The sequence below is a fragment of the Platichthys flesus genome, chromosome 23 (genome assembly GCF_949316205.1).
Source record: "Platichthys flesus chromosome 23, fPlaFle2.1, whole genome shotgun sequence".
NCBI lineage: Eukaryota > Metazoa > Chordata > Actinopteri > Pleuronectiformes > Pleuronectidae > Platichthys > Platichthys flesus.
The window spans coordinates 3,500,902-3,523,867 of NC_084967.1; the positions used below are offsets into that span (position 1 = coordinate 3,500,902).

The 22,966-nt window shown below is 40.1% G+C and overlaps 1 protein-coding gene across 3 annotated transcripts; it reads right to left on the reverse strand.

Annotated features, from left to right (window-relative positions):
- Positions 1-1,156: 1,156 nt before the first annotated feature.
- On the reverse strand, positions 1,157-22,752 carry ppp6r2a (protein phosphatase 6, regulatory subunit 2a). 3 transcript variants are annotated; one of them, XM_062382764.1, is made up of 24 exons: positions 22,342-22,752; positions 19,542-19,711; positions 17,074-17,328; positions 16,784-16,970; positions 16,526-16,663; positions 16,371-16,436; positions 16,122-16,234; positions 15,624-15,737; positions 15,241-15,367; positions 14,856-15,008; positions 8,514-8,738; positions 8,205-8,269; positions 7,811-7,926; positions 7,627-7,712; positions 6,930-7,010; positions 6,696-6,793; positions 6,463-6,520; positions 5,725-5,852; positions 5,489-5,613; positions 5,262-5,370; positions 4,335-4,414; positions 4,012-4,198; positions 3,318-3,428; positions 1,157-2,640 (listed from the first exon to the last, which is right to left on the reverse strand). In XM_062382764.1, the coding sequence occupies exons 3-24, from the start codon at positions 17,298-17,300 to the stop codon at positions 2,592-2,594; spliced, it is 2,643 nt and encodes an 880-aa protein (XP_062238748.1). In that variant the 5' UTR covers positions 17,301-17,328; positions 19,542-19,711; positions 22,342-22,752; the 3' UTR covers positions 1,157-2,591. The 3 variants fall into 3 exon arrangements, with proteins under 3 accessions (XP_062238748.1, XP_062238747.1, XP_062238746.1); XM_062382763.1 differs by having other exon boundaries at positions 5,226-5,370; positions 7,636-7,712; positions 22,342-22,751; XM_062382762.1 differs by having other exon boundaries at positions 5,226-5,370; positions 22,342-22,751.
- Positions 22,753-22,966: the final 214 nt, after the last annotated feature.

The window sequence follows — 22,966 nt, forward strand, 5'->3', positions numbered from 1 at the left end:
ACTTAATTATAGCTAAACACTTATTCCCAAAAAATAAATCATTAACTTAGTTTTAAATAAAAGATTAGCTCAAAACATATTGTTTTTATATTTATCATCTTAAGATATCTTCTTTAAAGATCGAAAAGAATACTGACAGGTAGCTTGTTTCCGTTTGCTTTGGGGAGGCTCTTCGCATCGTGTCTTGAGATGACCTGAATTCAGAAAGTTTCCTCTTAAAAAACTCAGGTGGCTTACCAACATGACTTTCATTTTTTGTCTGGAGATACCGCTGAAGATGTGGTGGCTTAATGCCACTGCTGGCTAATCTCTCCCCACAGAAAAAAACGAATCTATGTTATTGTTAATATTGTTGAAGTCTCTTTGTTATTTTATTGTGAAATATTTGCTCGCTTTAAGGTCATACAATTTCATTTCCCTTTTTGTACTACATGCTTTTATTTTGAAAGGGTACCGGTAGAGACGCGGACTTCTTGTTATGAATCATTAACTTCACAACGGAAAACTTTTACGTTTTAGCGCCCCTCCGAAGAGGCACAAGCTCTCACGGTGTTGTTTAGGGAAGGCTCTCTGCTCTGGTTTCGCCTTCTTTGGTACTTGTCCCTCCGTGTTTCAGCAGCATTGCTGCTGCACTTCAACTCGAGTCCATTGTTGAAGTTTTCAAGGCAGGTGATGACAGGTGGCGTGTGCCAGGTTGGGTCAAACCATCGGTATGGGGGAGACTCTGTTTTTTTAGGATAATTAAATTGAAAAGCCTACTGAATATAAAATTTAGTTCATGAACTTACACTTATATTTTATTGAATATTTGTTAAATAACAATTTTTCAAGGATTTTTGAATGGATGCTAATTTTAAATATATTGAAAAAAAATCTCAAGTACCCCCTGGAGTACCTTCAAGTACCCCCATTTGAGAATCACTGCTCTAGATGACCTCTGACCTCTCATATGCTAAGTGTACACACTGGGTTTGACGGACGTCTCCTGTCGTTGGAGGGAACAGACGACACCAGTGGTCAGTCTCCTTGCTGCACGGTGTCCGCTGACCTGATCAACCAGAAGAAGGAACAACCCCACAGTTTAACGCGTCTTCAACGGGCGGCTACATGTTTGCAAAGGTGGAAAGACAACAACCAGACGGGTAACAGCCAAACCTTTGGTATTAATGTGGTCAACCAGACACTTTTAATTTCAATTGGTTTTCTTAACAATGACCGGAGAACCTGGTTGAAGTAAGTACACCAAAGAGGCCTGGGGCTCCACAGAGCCCAGCAGGCCGGCCCTCTTTCCAATCCTGCTGCTCAGAGAGAAATTAAAATTAACTTTAGAAAAGAAAAGAAACCCATACAGCATCGCTCTGATCAGATGCCGCTCCCGCTCTGTGAGTAAGTGCTCGGTGGAGAGACAAAAAAAAAAAAGGAACAGACAATAGTAATCTCAAGATTGCTTGTAAAATTACTTTTAAATGTAGATAATATTTGTATATAGGTAGATAATGTTTGGTTGATTTAAGGGGGATAGAAATAAGAACTTAAAGGTCAATACAATCAGAAGGTCTTAGCTCACTAGCTAGGTCAACAGAGAACCAGTTAAACATGCAACTACAAAGAAAAGAGCTACAGAAAAAGTAATTTAAAAAAAAAATCAGATTAAATCCAAAATGTTTGCTCAAAACTAAACCAAATGGGTCTTCAATGCTAAATCGATTCTTAAAAATAAAAAATAACTGATTTCATTTTTAAATAAAAATGGCTAATTGACATTATTGCACATGAGCAAAAGACAGTAATACTATTAGAACTCTGTTCATTGACCCGCCCCTCCTCCTCGACGGACCCTCCTGAAGCACTTCAACACATTCAGACACCTGGTGATGTACGACAACGAGACATGGTCCATCATCCGCAACCAAAGGGAGAAGGAAAAAAAAAGAAGCTTGATGTGGTGATGGGGGGGGCGGCAGGTAAAACAGCCAGCAGAGATGAGGGGAGAACACTTACATTGTGCTATCACTTACAGTAAACGGCTGCATAAGTGCTCTTTCTTAAGCTCGAAGGAGAAAAAAAAAAGATTTGAAAAACAGGTATTTATTGTTGAGGCATCGTTTAAAAGTTAGCCTGTGCTATTCCGTTCCGGGTGACCATGTAAAATCCCTAACGACGGGCGTCCAACAGGTAGGAGAGAGAGAGAGAGAGAGAGAGAAATCTTTCAGGACATAAAAAAATAAGGGTGACGATGTTACCCCTCGGATTCTGTCGTTTTCAAAGATCACTGCTACATTTTAAACCGCACGCAATCATGTGCAACATCAGAAAAAAAGGCTTTGAAGATGATTCCTCTACACTCTGTTGGGGGTTGTTTTAGTTTCTTATTTTTCATACATATAGATTTTTTTTTTTTTTTTACATGTTCCGCCGCCTCATTATTGGTGTTGATTGGCAGTGTCCAGGTCCAATAACGTGGCAGAGTGATTCAGTAAAAAAAACACCGTAGTTGCAGTGAGGTTATTTAGGGGAGTCACTCTGGAGGAGGCCGACAGTCCGCTGCACCGTCACTGGGAGGGGGGGGGGGGTTCTGCGTCGGGTGGTGATCAGACGGGTCCGTTGACCGACACTTCCTGAGGAGGTGGCGTCTCCTCTCTGTTGGATGACAGAGGAAACAGTCAAGACTCTTAACAGGATGAAAGTCTAGTGTATGTGAGTTCACTTATAGGGGAAACTTTCACCTCAGATGAGTCTTTAGAGAAATGTTATGATACATGTTTCAGAGCATAGAGTTTCATTCCTCTTGTTCAGGGTTAAGGACAGAGGATGTCGCACCTTGTGAAGCCCTATGAGGCTCATTGGGATTTGTGAATACGGGCTATGCAAATATAATTTGATTGATGGATATTTATCTTACTACAGGTTTCTGCAGGTGTCAACTTACAAATAAGACCCTTTAGGACCATAATGTATAAAATATAAGACCTCTAAAGTAGAAGGAATATCAGATTCCAAGAATTACTTCGAATACATCTGCTCAGTTCTGCATCATTGGGAAAGTACTACAATACACAGAGACATAATAAACTATGGATGTCTGCAAATAAGTTCTCTGTCTCCAAAAAAAGACGCAGCCCTCACAATTTTCCTAAGCTCAATGTGATGTCATCAATGTGACCAATGCTCCAAAAGCTGAAAATCTAACGTTAAGTATTAATGAAAAAAAAGTAAATAATATCACTTAGCATTACAGCCACAGAGATGCTTTTACACAATTTTCAAAACTGTTATTAAACGAATGACGAGCAGCAGCAGTTATTCGTTGTACTTACTTCCTGTCAGTCTGTGTGATTGCAGGTGACTCGTCAGCAGGCTGCTGCTGCTCTGATGGTTTAGGAGGATCTGACAGAGAGAGTTTCTCCAGAGACACCGGACTTTCCTCACTGCAACACACACACACACACACACACACACACACACACACACACACACACACACACACACACACACACACACACACACACACACACACACACACACACACACACACACACACACACACACACACACACACACACACACACACACACACACACACACACACACACACACACACACACACACACACACACACACAGAGTTACTATTTATTTCACACCAGCACACTTTCAGAAAGAAAAAAAAATTCTCAGCATTGGTAAATAAACTTGGACTTTCCACACTCCCAGTAAATACTGTGACCCAGTAATTAACTACATCTTTTTCAAGTCACAGTTGTTTTACTATTTAACCTTCTAAGAACTGTGAATGTGAGTCTGAGCTGGAAGTTTCTGCAGAGAAGCTCTCAGGCTGTACTTTACTTAGAAAGTCCCAACTGAATGTATCCAGTAATTTTAAATCCCAGTCAGTCCATAATTACCTCAGCGTGGTACAACACACACACACACGCACCAGAGTGAACTCAACACAGGAAGCTTTAGGCACTCAGCACCTGACCCTGAGGTTCTCAGCTATAAAGATACAAACCTTTTGAGGTCAGCTGTCTGGTTTCCAGGGGCGTCTGCCTTTTCCGAAGTGGTGGTTGCAGCAGCAGCATTTTTGTCGTCCTCCTCGCTGTCAGATCCCCCGGAGGAGCTGCTGTCTGAGGCCACGAGAGGAGCCTTCCTTCCTTCTCCCTTCTCCGCACAAGCAGTAGGAGTGGCACTGACCTCCGCTGACACACAAACAGCAAACCGGGCAGCAAATGTTAGTTTGTTTGGTTCTGTTTAATCTTCAACCGACTGTAACAGAGAAGTAGACTGGTGGGATGGAGTGGATCAGCTAAGCTCTGAGAACGCAGACACACTCACCGCTCTTCTCAGGGTTTGGTTTAGCTTGTTTATCTGCATCCGAGTCCACAGGAGAGCTGCACCTGGGATTGGTCTCTTTGCTGCAAGAAACCAAGGGGGAACAACAAATTATGTTACTAGGCTGGAAAAAAAGTGTTCCACCGCAAATTGTTCAGTATTCATTTGATGCTTTGTCAGGAGCAACAAGTAAATAATAAACAATAAAAAGGACAGGGCCAAGAGAAGAGGAGGACTAGAAGCAAAGTTCTGAAAGTATGAAATCTTTTACTTAGTTCCAGTCAGTTGGTCTTCCTCATCCAAGTGAGCACTAGCATTAGCCGTCTTCAAAAGTTAGTTAGTTGCACAGTTACTTCAAAGAGTACACAGCAACCATATGGTTTAGGTTTGATCTGAACACAACATTAGAGGGAGTTCACATCTTGACCAGCGCATTCCTGCCAGGTCAATCAGTTTGGATGGAGAGGAAGCTCAAAGGTAGATCACTGTTCCTGAACAGTAAATCGGTTTCGCCAAAAGGTGTTTGCCTCTCTGAACTATGTTCAATCAGTTCAGTTTGTGGACTGAACCTGAACAGTTATTTTCAAAGCAAAGGGTCTGAACACATTTGTAAAAACCTTTTTGATAAATTTCTAAAGAAATGTTTTCACTTTTCATTTTGTGATACTGATTGTTAATTGGCAAAATAACAATTGTTTACACTTAAAACTAATTCAACCACACAACTAAGTGTACATGAGTCTTAATTCTTCTTCAGCCAGTATGTTTAGAAGACTTTGTTTTGTATCCAAAACTCTCGTACATATATTGTTTAAAAATGTGACCTAATAGACCTTTTGAATATAATATTTGAGTTCAGACTTGCGCATGTGGATCTACGGGTTTTCTTCTCACCCAGAGAAAGGCTGGAACTCAGTGAAGTTGGCCCACCCTGTTTCATGTGTCTCTGCTCCGGTCCGAGTTGAGCTGTCCCACGACTGTGGGGTCTGAGAGGCTGTCGTTCCTCCAGACTCCCTGAAATTCGCTGTCCAGCCGGGACCTGGAAACACGACAAACCGTGGACACAAAATAAGACGACAGCCTATCCTGATGGGTTGTTTCCAAGCTAACATAACACAAGCTTGTGTTCTGTGAATGTCTGCTGTCCTCTAATCTACCTGAATCTGATGTGTTTTGCTCGGAGTCTTCGTCCTCATCAGATTCAGATCCGCGGTCCTGCTCCCTGCCTCCATTCTCCATGCTGCTCCGGGAGCTTCCCTCTGACGTTTGAGAGACACCAAACCTGGAAGAGCAGGAGAAAAGACAAGGGAACGATTAGAAGGTTAACGGAAATTTGCCATGTAAAGAAACACACTGACAGAACTAAAAGCTAGAATTATATCACCAGGTTTACCTTGTTCTGGATTTAGCTTGTGTTGCATAGTTGATCTCCTTCTCCTCCCAAATGTCCTCTTCCTCTTCGGCATCGTCAAACTGGCGTATCCTTTCTTTACAGCAGGCTTCAAAGGCAGCCGCATTGGCCTGTGTACAAATAAACCGTAGGAAGGTTTTTACAAGTATGTTCAGTAAAATAAAGAGGAAAAAACAACCCCCCCGACTCATCCAATTGCATATTGAAAGCATTGATCATTATCTAACTAAGTAAAAAAGCACACTAAAGCAGATTAACCGAAACACAAAAGCCACAACACTAATGTAAAAGTGAAAATACAACTACGAAAGACACGCAACAGACACACAAACACAACAGAAGTGAGCTACAACTGACACCGGACAAGCGGAGTTAAAGTGGGTAATCTGAACCCCTGTTATGTCTGGGTTTTCACAAATGACGGCTCTGTTTGTTTCATTGCCATCAATGGTTGCTCAGTTCCATTGTGGCTGTGTTTCTGTTATGTGGCTTTTGTAGTTGTGTTGTCATTTTCGCATTCATGTTTTCCTTTAATGAGCTTGTGTGTGATGTTTCTCCACCGTAATTATGAGACAGAAAAACTAATATTTCTGTTTTTAACAACATTGCTGTTTACAAAGGAAGACTACAGCCGTGGTGGCAGCATTTGCAGTAGTTATATTATAAGTACCAATAATCAAACAATTCTTCAGTAAGAGTCAAAGACACAAATGCACTTACACTGTTATCATCAGCATCTAGATTGAAGTTAATCTCAGCGATTCTGTCAAATGTGGCACTGAGGAAAGAGAACAAATGAATGTTCAACATATTCAACAAGATCCAGCGATAAAGAGTAAAACACATTGAGTCAAATATTACAATAACACAGCAGACATAACCTAAATAGTGTTTGATGCCGAGCAGACTTTCTCTTTCCCGGGCAACAACTCGTGTAAGACTTTAAGACTTACTTGATATTTTCATCATGCTCATTGAACTCCTCATCATTGAACCCAAACTGATCCACAAAGTTGGCAGTCATCTGTTGGATCTGATAGTCGGAGAAGGCCTGGGAAGGTTATTGAGGACACGTGTTAGGATAATACCAATTGTGGACAAAAGAGGTTACTGGAGAGGGATATGGGACATGTTTTCTTTAGATAAGAGAGTGTCTTTCTGTTTCCTTGGCAGCGAGTGCATCCTACCTGCTGGAGAGACAGGTCGTTGGGGAAGGGGCTCTCCATGTCATCGTCCTCACTGGATGAGTGCATGTTGTGGGTGCTTACCTGTAAGACAAGTGAGGAGGATTGGTTTTAGTGTCCTTACATGACATTTGTAAATCACACCAGACACACAACTGTTTAAAAATGCTTTGAGCATAAAATTAGGGCTGCAACAACTAATCGATTTAATCGATTATAAAAATATTCTTGAATAGTCTTGACCGCTAGTAGTCCTACTGTGTTTGCACCATGCACACATGTAGGCACAGGCCGGTTACAGAGTAGGTGCAATTCACTGGTAAGAAATGCTGCTAGACAGTATTGAAGATAAGGGAGAAGCAGACTGCTAGCAAATAAACGTGGGTGTCAACACTGCAGTATAAAAAAAAAGTATACTTTAAAAAATATACCTTGAACTTAAATGTTATTGTATACGTTTACAAAAAAAACTTCAAATCTATTAGCAAAAATTAGGGCCACTACAGTTAATTCACTGGAAACCATTCTGACTTAATGTATGCACTTTAATATTTATTAGTTGAAAGTTTTGTCAAGGAATGTCAACAATTTTGAGTAACAGCTGCTCTGACTCTGTTCTGAACACAGTGATAATGCTATGATGAGGTTCAAGAAATGTATTTTTTTAGAGAGAAAAAAAGACATCTTAATGACATCTCACCAGCTCTACCGTGTTTCTCCTGTTTGTCTCTCTCAGGGTCTCGTCCACAAAGCTCTCCCAGCGACCTCTGCAGTCCTCTGGCAGCTCTGCGAGAGTAAACCACAGGAGGGATATTAAATGTTACTGAATTTTCACTTAAACAGCCAACTCATCTGGCATCGGGCCTACTTTAATATAAGATTACCTTTTATGAGGTCAGTGATCTGGACCTGTACGGATCCTTTCTCCAGGTTCTGGACCACCATGTTGGCAATTCTGGTCAGATGACCCATGTTGCCTCTCCTGGTGCCTCCCTCAGCCCTGAGAGGCACAGATACATGCATGGTTATTTTCAACAGTTCCTATACGGCAAACACACAATTTAACACACACTGCGTTATTGTTACAGAACACAGGAAGACAATATGGATTATTTTAATATTATATTATTTATGTTTTGCTTTTAAATCAGCATGTAACAAAAAATATCTTAGAGCATCAAAATCCGCCCCACATAAATAATATAGTGGTGGGAAATTTGCTATTTTAATATCAATGTGCTAGAGCACATTGCTGGCCAAGCATGTAGAGAGTCTTACTGTATTCTATCGTTCTCCTCCCAGGCGTCAAGGATCCTCTGTACCAATCGACACTTCTGGAAGAGCTGAGGGTTCAGGAGAAACACAGAGTGAAGGTGAGTGGGGAAGTAATTGAGAAAGTAAATCTAGCAAGAAAAACACTAACAAACGTAGGAGTCGTACTGCTCGACATGTATCTACATCACAGTTGGCTTGGACTTGGTTTGTAAAGTTTACTTGTAAAGTTTCTTTATGACTGATGGATAGATTCACAGGCTTTTAGGGTGTAATGTGCCACTGTCAGGGTTCAAAGCTCCTTAATCCACCTACATGGGCCACAAGGGCATTGTGGATGGAGGTCTGTGGGTCAACGGTCCTGCCTGTCTCCACGGCCTCCCCCTGCTCTTCAAGGCTAGACACGGCAGGGTTCCCATCGTGGTTCTGGAGACCTGGGACATGCTGCTCCTCTGAGGAAGGGTGGTTCAAGATCGCTGCCACGCACAGCTCCACTTGGAAGTGCAAAAAATTATTCCAGGAGTATTTGAAGAACAGATCCTATTCCGGGAAAGAGAAAATAAAGGTCAGTGACATGCTGCTGACGACTGCATGAAAAGCAGAACCACTGATGACACCAGCCATAAAAAAAAAACTGTTGTAACAGAAAACGTTTGAATCCTGTCGGTACACTCTAAAAAGTGGGACTGGGGTTAATTAATATTTAATAAATAAATAATAGTAACCTTTATATAATAAAAATGACTTTGTGCAGTTTTGAATCAAAGTGAGCTGAATTCAACAAATAAGATTTTTTTATTAATTGAATTTTACTCATTTGTGACAGAGTAAAATCAGCTCTGAATTGCTTAGTAGAATTTAATTGTAATTTTTAGGAAAGTCAAAAGTTCCAGATATTTGATCAATTTTACTCATTGTAAGGCCTTAGGTTTTAATAATGTTACACTTCCGCCAAAGGCATTTTGAGCCACATCAGTTGTGATCTGCCGCATATTACAGGGACTGCCGTTTTCTTTTCAATTATTTGTGATGTGTAACCAAGTTGCTGCAGCAGTTAAAAATTGTTTTGCGGTATTGAGTTATCAAACATGTAGAGGTGCAACATGGTCTAATGAAACGGTTCGTAAGATTTCTTATGAAAAGTTATGTACACATTTCAAGAGTCATGAGGCTGGGGACACGTGACCTATGCAGGCATACTTGTCATTGTGTGAATTTCGTGGACGACTCTGCATCGATGCCACTTCTGTCTGCGTCAGAGTCTCTGTCGGAGTGTGTTCCCTCCTCACTCCCCCTCTCACCTGCGCTTACTTCATACTTGTACAATATACACCATCACTTATCACAATTTATTAGGAAAAGAACAGGACTGATGTTTACTTTCTTTGTTTGAGATCAGTTCTAAGTTTGAGTGATTAAAAACATCAGAGGAGCATGAGAGAGAGAGAGAGAGAGAGAGGTGAGCACATGATTCAGTGTGTGTTGGAGCACCTGGTCTGATGGATCTGATTCGACACCTTCGACAGGAGAACTCTGATTGGCTGCTGGCATTTTGACCACTTGGCTTCAACTCAGCTCAGCCTCTTTCATCTGCATCTGAGGTAAGTGATGTATCACTCTATATGGAGGTTTAGCCAGCATGCTAACTTATATACTTCAGACTCATAATTTAAGTTTAAAATTAAAATAGTGTAACATGATAAGTTATCTGCTGTTACCTGCTGCTGCTTAATGTGTAAATACTGTTGCTGGCTTGCCTTGTGTTTTCTGCTAGTTATATTTGATCCCAGTGGTATTCTTGTCATTATATATTGGCATTTAAATGAATGAGTGAGAAGCTAGCTGATGCTAAGTAGCATTAGCTCGACTCGGTAGAGCAGGCCAGTGTGAAAAACCAAGGACTATTTTCGCATCTAAGTCGGCGAACTAAGGGTTCAACAATACCCGACGTCAGTGTGGGTGGTTAATGAAACAGTACAGGCGGGCTTGGTGAATTTTATTTAGTTTCTGCGGAGTTTGAGAAATAGTTGGCCGGGAAGCTAAGCTAACGCACACATTTCATTAGCCACGTAGCTCCCTTCACCGGAGGTTTCTGCTGTGTGAGTGGGCGTGCGAGAGAGAGGGAGCCTGTCCCGTTGAATACACGTTACTCCCCCAGATGCATGCCAAGTTTCAGCGCCGTGCTGAGGAAAGCAAGCTAGCCCCAAGGTCTGTTGGTTTTGCATATTTAGCTCTTACATACAAAATGTATGTTTTGTGTTAGGTGGCTTCTTGCTTTTAAAAATCTTGAAGAATAATATGTACACTTGTAATATTTTAGGCTTTAAAGCTGGTTTCATAATTTGTCTTCTAGATTGAGGACGAGTTTCAAAGAATCACAAGGGTGCACCTGGAATCAAAGTTCATGTCCAAGCTGGATGAATATACTCCCAAGCTTCTGAACCTCTTCCAGTCCAAGGGAGGAACCATGGGGTTGAGGTTGCAGGCTATTCTACTCAAGGTATCCTTCAATTAGTATAATATTTGCTGATATTCTATTTTAGGCATTTTGAGATTAAACTGCTGGTTTCATTTGCTTATTACTTAAATCTACAGGAGGAAATGTTTGTCTGGGATTCTCTACAATAAGAATATTAAATAACTGCATACCTTTTGAAGTATACAATCAACGGCAACTTTATTAGATACTGAATTTTTCAAGTTTATAATCAGTTGTTGTTGACATTGTTGGAAAAATGTACATTCAATTATATGTTGATTAATTAGGTCAGAGGTGTGTGGTGCTCTATTGAGCTGCATTGATCTAAAAGTTGTTTCTAATTCTTTGTAGTCCATTTAGATTCATGTGGGGGTCAGGAAAAGACGGTCTGCTGTGATCATTCACAAATAAGGTGCTACATATGTGTGTTTACATCTAGACTGTATGTCCCTCCTGTATCTTATCTGGTTCACAACACCAGCTTAAACCAGAAAAGGGGGGGAAACAGTCTGGCTCTGTCCAAAGGTGACACAATTTGCCTGCCAACATATCTAAAGCTCACTGAATAACATTTTATGTCATGTTTGTTTAATCCATAAAAAAAGCAAGCTCTAAAATGTTGACTATGATTCTTAAACCATGAACTTGAATAGTGTTTATTTTTGTCATTTCAGGCTCCAAGCAATCCTAGCATCAACGTATCCAGAGATGTTGTCATTCGTTGTTTGATTGTTTACCTCGGGGAATCAACAGATCAAATCTTAAAAGAGTATGATGTAAGTTGAAGAACACATCAAATATAAAGATGGTGATCACTATTTATTTCATCTCTCCCCCTTTGTATGTCTTGGGAAGGTCAAAATACAATCACAAGTAACTCCCAGTAATTCTTTGCAAGCTACTAAGGTTTGTGAAGTCATGCAGGTAATCATTGTGCATTGTACATTTGTTTTCCATTAGGGAATTTTAAAGTACTAAATCCTCCCCATCCATCTGTTTCACCAGCTGGCAGAATTCAAAAGTTATCAGTAACTTATTGTCTTTATAATGTAGCCCTAAACGTTCCTAGCTAGGAGTTTCTTCCTAAGAACTATTCACAAAGCAGTTGAGAGAGACCTTTATAGAGATACAGAAGGAGCAGGGTTGATTCAGTTGCTGTGGTCGACTTCAAGAATCAATAATGAGCTAACAGTGCTTTATAAAGATTGGTTGACATGTGACCAACCTTTGTAAGTCAATGTAAAATAAGATAAATATCAAAACATGCGTATCCATTGATTTCATTTTAGAATTGAATTTACAAATATCTACAGTTCAGATCATCATCTCTGGTGTCATTGAATTTGTATAATTTGTTGGTCAGCTGGTTTAATCCTTTTAAAGTTATCTGGGATGGCAATATACTTTTGCAATAACATGATCTCAGATTTTTTTTTTATAAATGGTTAAATAGGCTTTGACAGCCCATTTCAATAGATTTTATTGTCCAAAGGGTTTGATGCACTTGGGGAGATGTTCAATTAGGACATTCACATTTGGCTGTATAGTCTGAGAAACAATATTTTTGCTCTTTCAGGATGCTGATGAAGACAGTGTGTCGCAGGATCTTGCTGACCAAAAGATGAAGATCTTCAAGATTAAAACGTCAGAGGGTGTCGAAAATGTTGGAATTGTGGTGGAAAGCGTAACAGTTCTGATTGGACTGACAAATTTTCCAAGGGCTTGCTCCATGCTCGTTGGACTGACATATGCAGTGAATCTTGCCTATCCTAAGGAGCTCAGGTACAGTTTCGAAGCCTTCCAGAAACTCTTCCTGGAACTGGATTGTTCAAAGCTGTCCCCAAAAGTGAACAGCCTCAAGAACAAGCTACTAGATAAAAAATGAAGGGAAGTTTGTTAGGTCAATGGCAAAACATCAACAGTTTCTCCTTTCATTTGAAAGGGTCCCTCTTCAAGTTTAATGTTTTTTAACTTCTTTTTATGTTTTGCTTCAAAGCTTTGTTAAATCTTACAGTTTCTGTGTTGAGAGATTGTCCTTACTCAACCATATTCATTTGAGGGGAGGGGCATTATGTTTTTTACGATGCAACGGTTCTTAAACTTTGTCCACTGTGCACACTAGGGATGCAAATTTGAAATTTTTTACTGAGAAATTTTACCAGTGAAAAAGTATCCAAGACCTTATCCTAGAGAAACTTGAAGAAGAGGGACCCTTTCAAAATGAAGGGAAGTTTGTTAGGTCAATGGCAAAACAGCAAAAGTTTTGACATTGACAAAACAAATCTCCTTTCATTTGAAAGGGTCCCTATTCAAGTTTAACGTTACTTGTTATGTTTTGCTTCAAGGCTTTGTTAAATCCCACAGTTTCTGTGTTGAGGGATTGTCCTTACCCAACCATATTCATTTGAGGGGAGGGGCATTATGTTTTTTTACCATGCAACTGTTCTTAAACTTTGTCCACTGTGCACACTAGGGATGCAAATTTTAAATTTTTACTGAGAAATTTTAAGTGAGTCCAATTTCAGCAGTGAAAAAAGTATCCAAGACCTTATCCTAGAGAAACTTGAAAAAAAGGGACCATTTCAAAATGGAGGGAAGTTTTTTAGGTCAATGGCAAAACATCAACAGTTTAGACATTGACAAAACAAATCTCCTTTCATTTGAATGGGTCCCTATTCAAGTTTAACGTTACTTGTTATGTTTTGCTTCAAGGCTTTGTTAAATCCCACAGTTTCTGTGTTGAGAGATTGTCCTTACCCAACCATACTCATTTGAGGGGAGGGGCATTATGTTTTTTACCATGCAACTGTTCTTAAACTTTGTCCACTGTGAACACTAGGGATACAAATTAGAATTTTTTTTACTGAGAAATTTTAAGTGAGTCCAATTTTTGCAGTGAAAAAGTATCCAAGACCTTATCCCAGATTAGCGGTATAAATTGTATCCCTATTGTACATATACATGTTTTGCATAATGTTTTTCTCTAGATTTTATTGTATTTTTGCATTTGCACTTAAAAAATGTTGAATGAACATGTTTAAGCAAAGTTGCACAAATAAATGTTTTTTATCTGCTGTTCTTGTTATGCATGGTGATCTGTTGATCCTACTGAAGTAAATTGTGCCATCATAAGTAATGGTATTGAATGGATTAGACATAGACAAATTATGGCAACAAAGTGACATCCAATATTATTGAATATATTGATTTAAAGTATTGTGAAGCAATTTAATACTTGAATTAAATGTACGTAGATATAAATAAGAATACCAGTGTAATTGTGTTGAACAATATGCTAAAATTAGTTGATATAGTTTATATTAAGTGAATCCAAATCATTTATATCCCGATATTTAGTAAGGTTATACAAATTTTATTCAGTAAATATAAATAAAAATTCACGAAATATTCAGTAAATATAAATAAATTTACACCAGATTTTCAGTAAAAATTAATAAATTTTCACAGTTTATTCAGTAAATATAAATACATTTACACCAGATTTTCAGTAAATATTAATCAATTTACAGCAGATTTTAAGTTAATATAAATACATTTACACCAGATTTTCAGTAAAAATGAATCAATTTCCACCGAATATTCAGTAAATGTTGATCAATTTCCAACAGATTTTCAGTAAATATTAATCAACTTACAGAAGATTTTAAGTAAATATAAATAAATTTACAGCAGATTCAGTAAGAATGTATCAATTTCCACCGAATATTCAGTAAATGTAAAACATTTTACAGCAGATTTTCAGTAAATATAAATCAATTTACAGCAAATTTTCAGTTAATATAAATACATTTCCACTGGAAATTCAGTAAATATAAATCATTTTTTATGTTTAAATGTAGTTAAATTATTCAATACTTTTTAATCAAAGTTGTAGTAATTAAAATCTACTCAATTATATCACTTGTCACTTTGTTGCCACAATTTTTTTGAGTAACCATTGGTCACATTTTTTAGGGTGTACACAAAGCTTTATGGCCAAGGCCACACCCACTGCCCTTTCATCACTGAATGGGATAAGGTAATCAGTTGCTCCCTCCCTCATGACAAATCTTGTGCAAATCTTATGCAACTTTTTCCAGATACAAACAGAATCAGGCATAAAATGTCCCCAAACACTGTGTGCAATGACAGTAGAGTCAAGTTAAAATTGATCCTACCAGTAGTAGGTCCATGGTGGTAAGATTGCACAGCTCCTGGCACATACTGGGGGAATTGGTCTGCAATAGGGCAGCCACTAGCCGGGCCACATGAAGGCGGGCGTTCCCCAGTGGCTGCTCCAGAAGGCCAACGGTCGTCAATATTGCACTTTTCTGTTGATGAAATAAGAAAACAGTTAAAACGTTAAAACTCTGAATTCACCTTCAGCTACAGTACCATTTTCAAAAGTATGTTAAAATGTGCTAGCTGAACGCGCTTAGTTGTCAACCTGCAAAAACTATCTATCACTTTCACAAAAATATAATGAATATTTCATTAGAATTTCTTAATTAGTTATTTTTGAGTGAACTCTCTTCATCACTTTGTGCTGCTAGGCAGCTTTACCTTGGGGGGATCCAGAAGAAGCTGCTGGAAGTCCTTTAAATGGGGCTCAATGGCGTTTAAAATACTGCTGTTGACAGTGTAAGACCTTTCATAACCCTGAGAATACAGATCCATCAGCCCTTCCAACCTGAGAGACACAAGTAGATAACAACATTAGACTCTTGCCCTATTCATATATACACTAGTGTATATATATATAAGCAGAATTTCAAACATTTCCTGCATTCCTGATACAATACAGAAGAAAATGAAACAAGGTTCTAATGAATTCTTATTGTCTTATTGTCTCATTGTTTAGAAGGCCTGAAAGGACACGGACCATGACAAAACCAAAAGCTCCAAACATTGACAGTTAAAACCTGACGGGAAACACTTTGACTCACCCTGACCTCCTGGTCTCCAGTAAGGTAAGTAGCACTTGAGTTCCATTAACGATGGAGGCCTCGCTCCTCTCCCCATCAAATAAGTTCTTTAGGAGTCCCGCCACACTCTCCTGCCTGAAAAGTTCACAGGTTTATGCTGTTACCAATGTCGGCAACTAGACGTTTAATGATGATGTTGATGACGACATGCTAATGAGGTGTTGAAGTAAACAAAACCAAGTGTCTAATTTATCTATTTACGAGAGCTATCCAATTATGTGGCAACCTTTACCGACATTAGACGAAACAAAGGTTTGACTCGTTTGGCCACTAAACAAATTAGGCCCGATGTCATTTTAAATTTCTGCCTCAAATTTGATGTTGCCATGTAAATGTTGGGTTTTTCAGGACACACTCATTCCACAGATGATTGTTTCCCAACAGGTAATTGTTTAATTCTATGTTACTAAAAACATTTTTTCATCTTGAGACTTTAACTATAAGGCCTTGGAAACTTACGACTCTAGTACAGCCAATAGTGGGTCAGTCTCCATGCCATCCTGCATCTGATTGGCCTGGTCTCGACTAAGGCGGATGATGTCACATAGCGTTTGGGACGCATTCGATTGTCTCTGAAAGGTAAATTATTGAGATATTAAATCTACAACAACAGACGGCTCCTCTAGATGAAGGGTTATAATATTCTTCACCTGACAAACACATTTACAGCATTGTAACAGGTTGACTCCCAGCATGCTTCACACTTACCTCCTCATCTTTACCAGTATGGATAAGCTCTGTCAGTCTCTGTACCAAATTCTCCTCATTCAGCCACTGGAATGGGGAAAAAAAACATGAACTACATTAGATACGTCCGAGGTTCTTACTAAGGGGAGGTACACAAACAAATTTAGATCACTTACATGAAGGACCTCCTGCCTCAAGGGGGCAGGCTCCACACAACTGATGAGGCGAAGCAGCAGGTCCATCATGGCAGAGGCATCAATATGTTTCAGCACCAGACCAATGAAGCCTTCCTTTTTCTTTAGAAAGGTAATCACCTGGAAAAATAAAAAACATGTTTTATTTCCACACAGTACTGTATGCCAAGGGTTAATGTGGTACAAGTTAATTCATTTAGTTACATTGAACGTGTGAGTCATGATCTCTTTCGACTCTACCTGTTCGGTTTTCCTGGCAATGAGGTTGCCGATGGTTTTGCTGAAAAAGCTGGCGAGTAGCGGGTTGAGGGGCGGATCCTGCTCCAAGAAGTGGTATAGTATCTCGAGGAGAGACTCCTCCCCGCCCAGCTTATCATTTATAATGGACACATCTGATGTCAGGAGCTCACAAGCAATGTTGGGAAATCTTAGAAAGAAAACACATATTCCCATTGAAAAAGGGGCTTGGTTTTTATATCATATAAGATTTTTTACTAATTACTGACTGAACTGGATGTGAAGGCACTCACTTAAAGCGGCTCCTTTCCTCCAGGTCAGCAGGCGGCTCTGTGGTGATGAGGCTGACCAGCTCCTGCATGCAGTGGTCCTGGCAGAGGAAGAGGAGCAATCTGCGGTTTTGTGCTTTGCACTCTTGCAGGACATCATCCTCCTCCATCAGCTCTCTCAGCGTCACGTCCTCCCTGTCAAGCAGCTGGTCAATGTGGGAGGTGGTGTGCAGGTCGAACTTCCAAAACATGGTGGCCGCTGGGACGGGGGACAGAGCCCTGGATCATAGCAAAGTAAAGTGAGAGATGGTAAAAAAAACACAAATGTGGAGACAGTCGAAGGAACACCTTAAATGCAGTATAATATACTGCTGTATTAACATCTGCTTAATATAAAGATTATTTGTGGTCAAAATAAGATGTGTAGAACTCAAAGAGATGCAGCAGTAATGTGTGACACTAAGAGGCCAGGTTTTTAGTTAATGTGTATGTTGGTGCTACGTATGTTGAAAGAACTGACTAATTTGGGTTTCTGACTGGCATTGCAACATGCAGAAGCACAGACTCAGTCTGGAACCGACATTACTGTGCACGGTGATTAGGGTGTGTTGGTTATTTTCTTCCATCTGACAATATGCAAATTTTAGTTTGGTACTTTCTGTCTGACAATTTAAACCCAAACTACATCCGTATCATGGAAATGTCATCAGTTTTTCCGGACTCCTTCTCTGTGTCCAGAGCTTGCAGCCATTTCTCCAGCCCCATTACACAGACTGTCCAAGGCAGGAATGCTGCACCGCTATTCTGCACCGCTATTCGCCGTTCCATGTAAAGGTAGTACAGAATGGGGGGCATTGTTGCCTCTGCCTTTAAGCCGTCAGTGGAGGTAGTCACAGAGCCAAATTGACGACTGTGTAAAAGAAAGAGCCAGCATGACGGGACAGACGCGGACATTGTTGTGTTACACGTAATGCCTCATGTTTCGTAACACTGGCATGCTACCTAACATTACACACTGGGATAGGCGACGTAGTTTATGCCTGTGTCGTTTCCAAACAAAGCAGAACAGGGTGTCGCATCTAACAAACGATTCGCTCGTGCAAGCCGATGATGACGAAGCCTGCAGCAAATCTTCTTATTCTTTAGAAAAGACTCGGGACAGTTCGGAGCATTGCTGCCTCTCACTGGTGTAGTTACATCACTGCCATTTTAGTCCTGTGAGCATGGTATAGTCAAAATGCAGCGTAATACAAACTCATACTAGTGTCCTTTTAATTTAGTTCACACCTAATTGAAATACAATATAAAATTACCCCTATGAAGTGCATTGAAATTCAATGACAAAGCTATTTAAAAGTTCAAAAAAGGAACGTACATGTGAAGTATCTTTTGATCTCACTATATATATATTTATTTTGGTCAGATGTCATACAAAAAATCATTTAAATGCTGGGATCAAATCTAATTCTTGCCCCAGTTGCCTGTATCCACAGGAATGTTTCACTATTTACTAAGAAGGCTTTTGCTACTTGTTTGATGTTGTACACTACTATAGTAGATATCCAAAATATGGGAACCTTTACTTACACCATCCATTATCTAACAAGGTTGAACATTGAGGTAGATAAAATTATATTCCTTAATCAATTTTTTTTTTAATTCTTAATTCTTTTTTTTTCGAAAGACACGTGCATGCACAATTCAGTCCTTCCCCCAAAGCATTAAGCGGCCCAGCTGACTGGCACTCACTCTCAAGCAGCTGTAAAGTGAAGGAGGCGAGTTGTATGTGTTTTGTGAGCGCCGGGGAAAAAAACAGCGCGAGTGGCAGAGAAGGGAGGGCAGCCCTGTTTGATCGACAAAAAGGGTCGAAAAAGTTCGAGCAGCAGCACACCATGTAGCGACCGCGCCGCGCACCGCTATTCTCAAGCGCGCTCCCGTCTGGCTGTTCAGACCGGTCAGACCGGACCCGCAATTATCCACGCCGGTCAGCCGTTCAGAGAGTGTTAGGGTTGCCATCATTAAGGGTTTGAATAACCGGGCACCGATATCCTGGTTTCACAGAGGAATAAGACACGCAGCCGTCATCGGTGTTTACCTGAACCGGAAGTGATTCACTTTATTATGCACGCTCCAGTCATTTAAAGAATAAAGCATAGACTTCAGAATAACGGAACATTAATAATCGTTTGAATAATCGTGATTTCGATATTGTCCAAAATAATCGGGATTACGATTTGTTTCCATAATCGAGCAGCCCTACCCATGTGTGTTTATTGTTGAGGAAGTTTTTCAATATAGTGACTTGTGGAGGTCTTTAGTCACTAATCAAGCTAAAGCATATACTGAGAATTGAACATATCTCTAGGACCCTAACCCAACGTCATCAAAATATTATCGTATTTACAACGATAACAACAGATGAACTACAGCTGTCCAAGTAAATGTTGTCATAATCTATACATTACAAAAGGATAAAGAATGTTTATACATACCAGTGGATGAAATGTGGATATCTTTAATCAGACCTCCCCCACGGGCAGGCAGGCATTTGTGTTTGTGCAGACGACAGAGAGTGTGGCGAGGCCTGGCATTTATCAGCATGGGTCTCCTCTTAAAATGCAGGCCTCTTTAGGAGATGAGACACTGAGAGGCTAACCATAACCTGCACACAAAAAAGCGGGGACTTATTTAACAACATTTGAGAAGCAACAACACTGTGTTATCATACCATTCAGACATGATTTCAGATCTGGATAAATACTCAATGTGAGATGGTGATATCCAATTATGTGTAAAAGTTTGAACCTTTTAGATCTTTAGATTCTTATCCATCATGCATTACCAACAGGGAGGCATCTGAGCCGACCAAAATTCATGCTGATGGTTTGATATCAAAAGTCAGATTGGCTTGACATGAAGACACAACGGATACAGCCTAAGTTCACAGAAGAACAGTGACAATAATTTTCTCAGATATGCTGTGAACAACCTACAAGCGAATTATTTAAAAAAGTTTATCTAAAAGGATTGGTGCAACTTTGAAAGCATAGGGTGATGAGCCCAAATGTGTAATTTATTTAGCCTATTTTGTGTGTTTACGTGCACCTTGTATGAAGTTAACTGATAAATAAAAGCGAGTAATGTCATTAATATTGTAAAAGGTCTGTAGAAATACATACCAGCTGTATCAGAGTGTAAGTCTGGAAACAACCATTAGAGATGATGGCTTGTTCCCAGGCTGACAGTCAGAACTTTAAAAAATGTCCTCATGTGTAATCAGCTCTGCAACCACAAAAGCTTTTAAAGACCAGATTATGGTAAATGAAGGATGCATCCTAAATGGTGCAGAACAAATAAGGGATGCTCTTGTGACCAATCAAGTATGTTTAAATAGTGTTTCCTCACATTGTGACTTTGGCAGCTAATCTAGTCAACCTAACACACCAGAAGTGACCAAAAACTAAAATAACTATTGGATCTGCTGGGTTTGTCCAACCTAACAAGCTGCTCTGAGCAACATGCTATCAACTGTTGACCGTGGATGTAAAGCTCAGGGAGGACATAAAAAGTGCTTCCTCCTTTTTCTTTTCCTTTTTTCCTGAGGACGACCGATCCTTGCACATGCAGCAACAGCGTCCATCTGGCATACATTTACAGAGTACACAAGTGCAGTAATAACCCGTTGAACGCTCCCTGTGGACACTGAGCAGGGAAGCAAATGCTTGACTTTACATCCAAAATAGAACCCGCCAGAGGCAACAACAACAGTCTACTGGCACATATAACAGACAATGAAAAGAGGAACAATGGCACACATAAAGGGAAAAACATTTACATGGTGTGAGTTAACAAAAGCCTGTAATCAGGCAAATTAAAATGTGGTCCAAGGAATTTCCTCTTAGACTTTACACGAGTTCTCTTTTACATCCTAGATGCAAATCAAGATGAAACAGTGACAACTGACTGTTTATCGCGTTCTTATACGTGCCCTAGCAAATGATCAACCAATCTACAACAGTGCACTTCAGAGGACAAACATAAGCTTCAGCTTTAGACAGCCTGTTGCTGCTTACATGTAGCAAAATTAGACGAACAGACTTGCATCTAAAGCTTGATACACAGATGCTTGTGACAAAATATTGATATTGAAATGCCTGTGATTTAATTTAACTTGTAATTTGTTGTATTCCTTCACAGATTTCCTGGAGTTTCAGTAAATCCCAGTACTGATAATCATTGGATTTTATTAACCTTCACGCCAACCTCAAACGCTATGACCTCAAACTTTGAGAAACACTTGCCATACTTTCCTTATGATTTGAGTAAAGTAATATGCGTTTCAAAATTACAGCTTCATCAATATTATACCAATTAAGCCACCCACTCCCATGTTTAGAGTATTTTAGCACAGAGGGGGGGGTCCCCAGGATGTGTCTAACAATGAGAGGCACACTGGTATGTGGCTAAAGAAATGTAAACTGAGCTGCAGTAGCCTTGGCGTGAAGTGCACATCAACTGACTTGCGGCAGGAGCTCCGATTTCTGTTTACTTCAACTCCAGTGAAGGCAGCACCATCAAAAGATTAAAGATTTTTTTTTTTAAACGACATAAATTAATGATCGTTGATTGAGGTCCTCGTGGTATTAACACTCCTCACGGTTGTCGTGAATACACAATGACCCTTTCTTGGTTTATCCACCGGTAACTAACATAATGACGGCGTGTGCCTGGTTAAAGTCAGTCAGGAGCGAGGCTCGGTGGCTGCCGGCCTCAGTCAATTCCCAATGGCTGCAGTGAACCACACTGCTTACATGGCTAGATCGTGAACTACTGTACAATAACTAACGACCATTTAAGGATATACGGAACAATAAAGAACACACGAATGGAGCAAACAGATGTCGTTGATGTCGACAGCACTCAACCACAACTGGTTAACGTAACTTAACGAATCTGTTTCGTCAAGTAGTGCTAAGTAATCCAACAACTAAACCAGCTCGTTCAGTGAATTAAGCCTTTTTGGACCATGACATTCTCGATCAACGTTATGTTTGCGCTTGTTCGGCAGCAACTTCTAAAAGCTAGCGACCTGTTCAAACTCCGTTCACGTTAGTTCCTCCTTTTCTCTGATTAGCACGTAAGCTAATTAGCCAGGAATGGTTAACGTGTACCGGGCTGAGTTAGCAAACTTAAATAGCTCCCCAACTTATGTTCAACTTTGTCGCTACACCAGCAGAGTAACACGTTAGCTGCTCGCCCAAACTCATGGCGTTCTCCTTGTCCAAAACTTACCTTTGGTTGAAAACCCGCGGCTGGTCCTCCTGCCTGTGAGTTCGTGGAGTCTCACGTCAAGCAACCAGCTATCAAGTCTCTAGCTACCCAGCTCACTGTTAGCTAACATACATTAGCCTGTGTGCGGATAGTGATTTGTTTTGAAGAAGGGGTCAGCCTGCGACAACACTGGCTACTGTTAGCTAGCTCAACTTAGCTAGCGTTAGCCGAATGTTGCTGTGAAGTCTGCCAAATAGACGAGTTCCCCGACGCCAGTGGCCACCCGGCACGAAAAAGCGATGCCTGTTATTCCCGGTATACGGCGTAGGGCTCGTACTCACGCACAGAGTGATTCAAACGCGAGGCTAACTTTAGCTTGCAAGGCAGGAAAAACTCAGTCATATTTTTCGAATCAAAATGGCGACATGGTTACGAGAGCGCGCAGTGGAGCTCCGGGGGAACGTGCACCGACTTCAGACAGTGCACTGAAAGATGCGACATTAAGTCTAACACTTATAAAATACACATTATTTTGCGAGATGCACATATAGGTGCCCGCCTACAATTCTGTTATACTTTGTTCTAACCTTTAGATATGTATCCATATTCTAAAGAGGGTTATGAGAACAGTTAAACATCAAATTTA

Bases quoted from the DNA above. Each gene is read 5' to 3' on its own strand.
- ppp6r2a (XM_062382762.1), bottom strand. From the start codon at position 17,300: ATGTTTTGGAAGTTCGACCTGCACACCACCTCCCACATTGACCAGCTG. The intron at 16,664-16,783 runs GTAGAGTCGAAA...TTATTTTTCCAG, and splicing joins TTGCCAGGAAAACCGAACAG to GTGATTACCTTTCTAAAGAA. The intron at 7,713-7,810 runs GTAATCTTATAT...TTACTCTCGCAG, and splicing joins GATCACTGACCTCATAAAAG to AGCTGCCAGAGGACTGCAGA.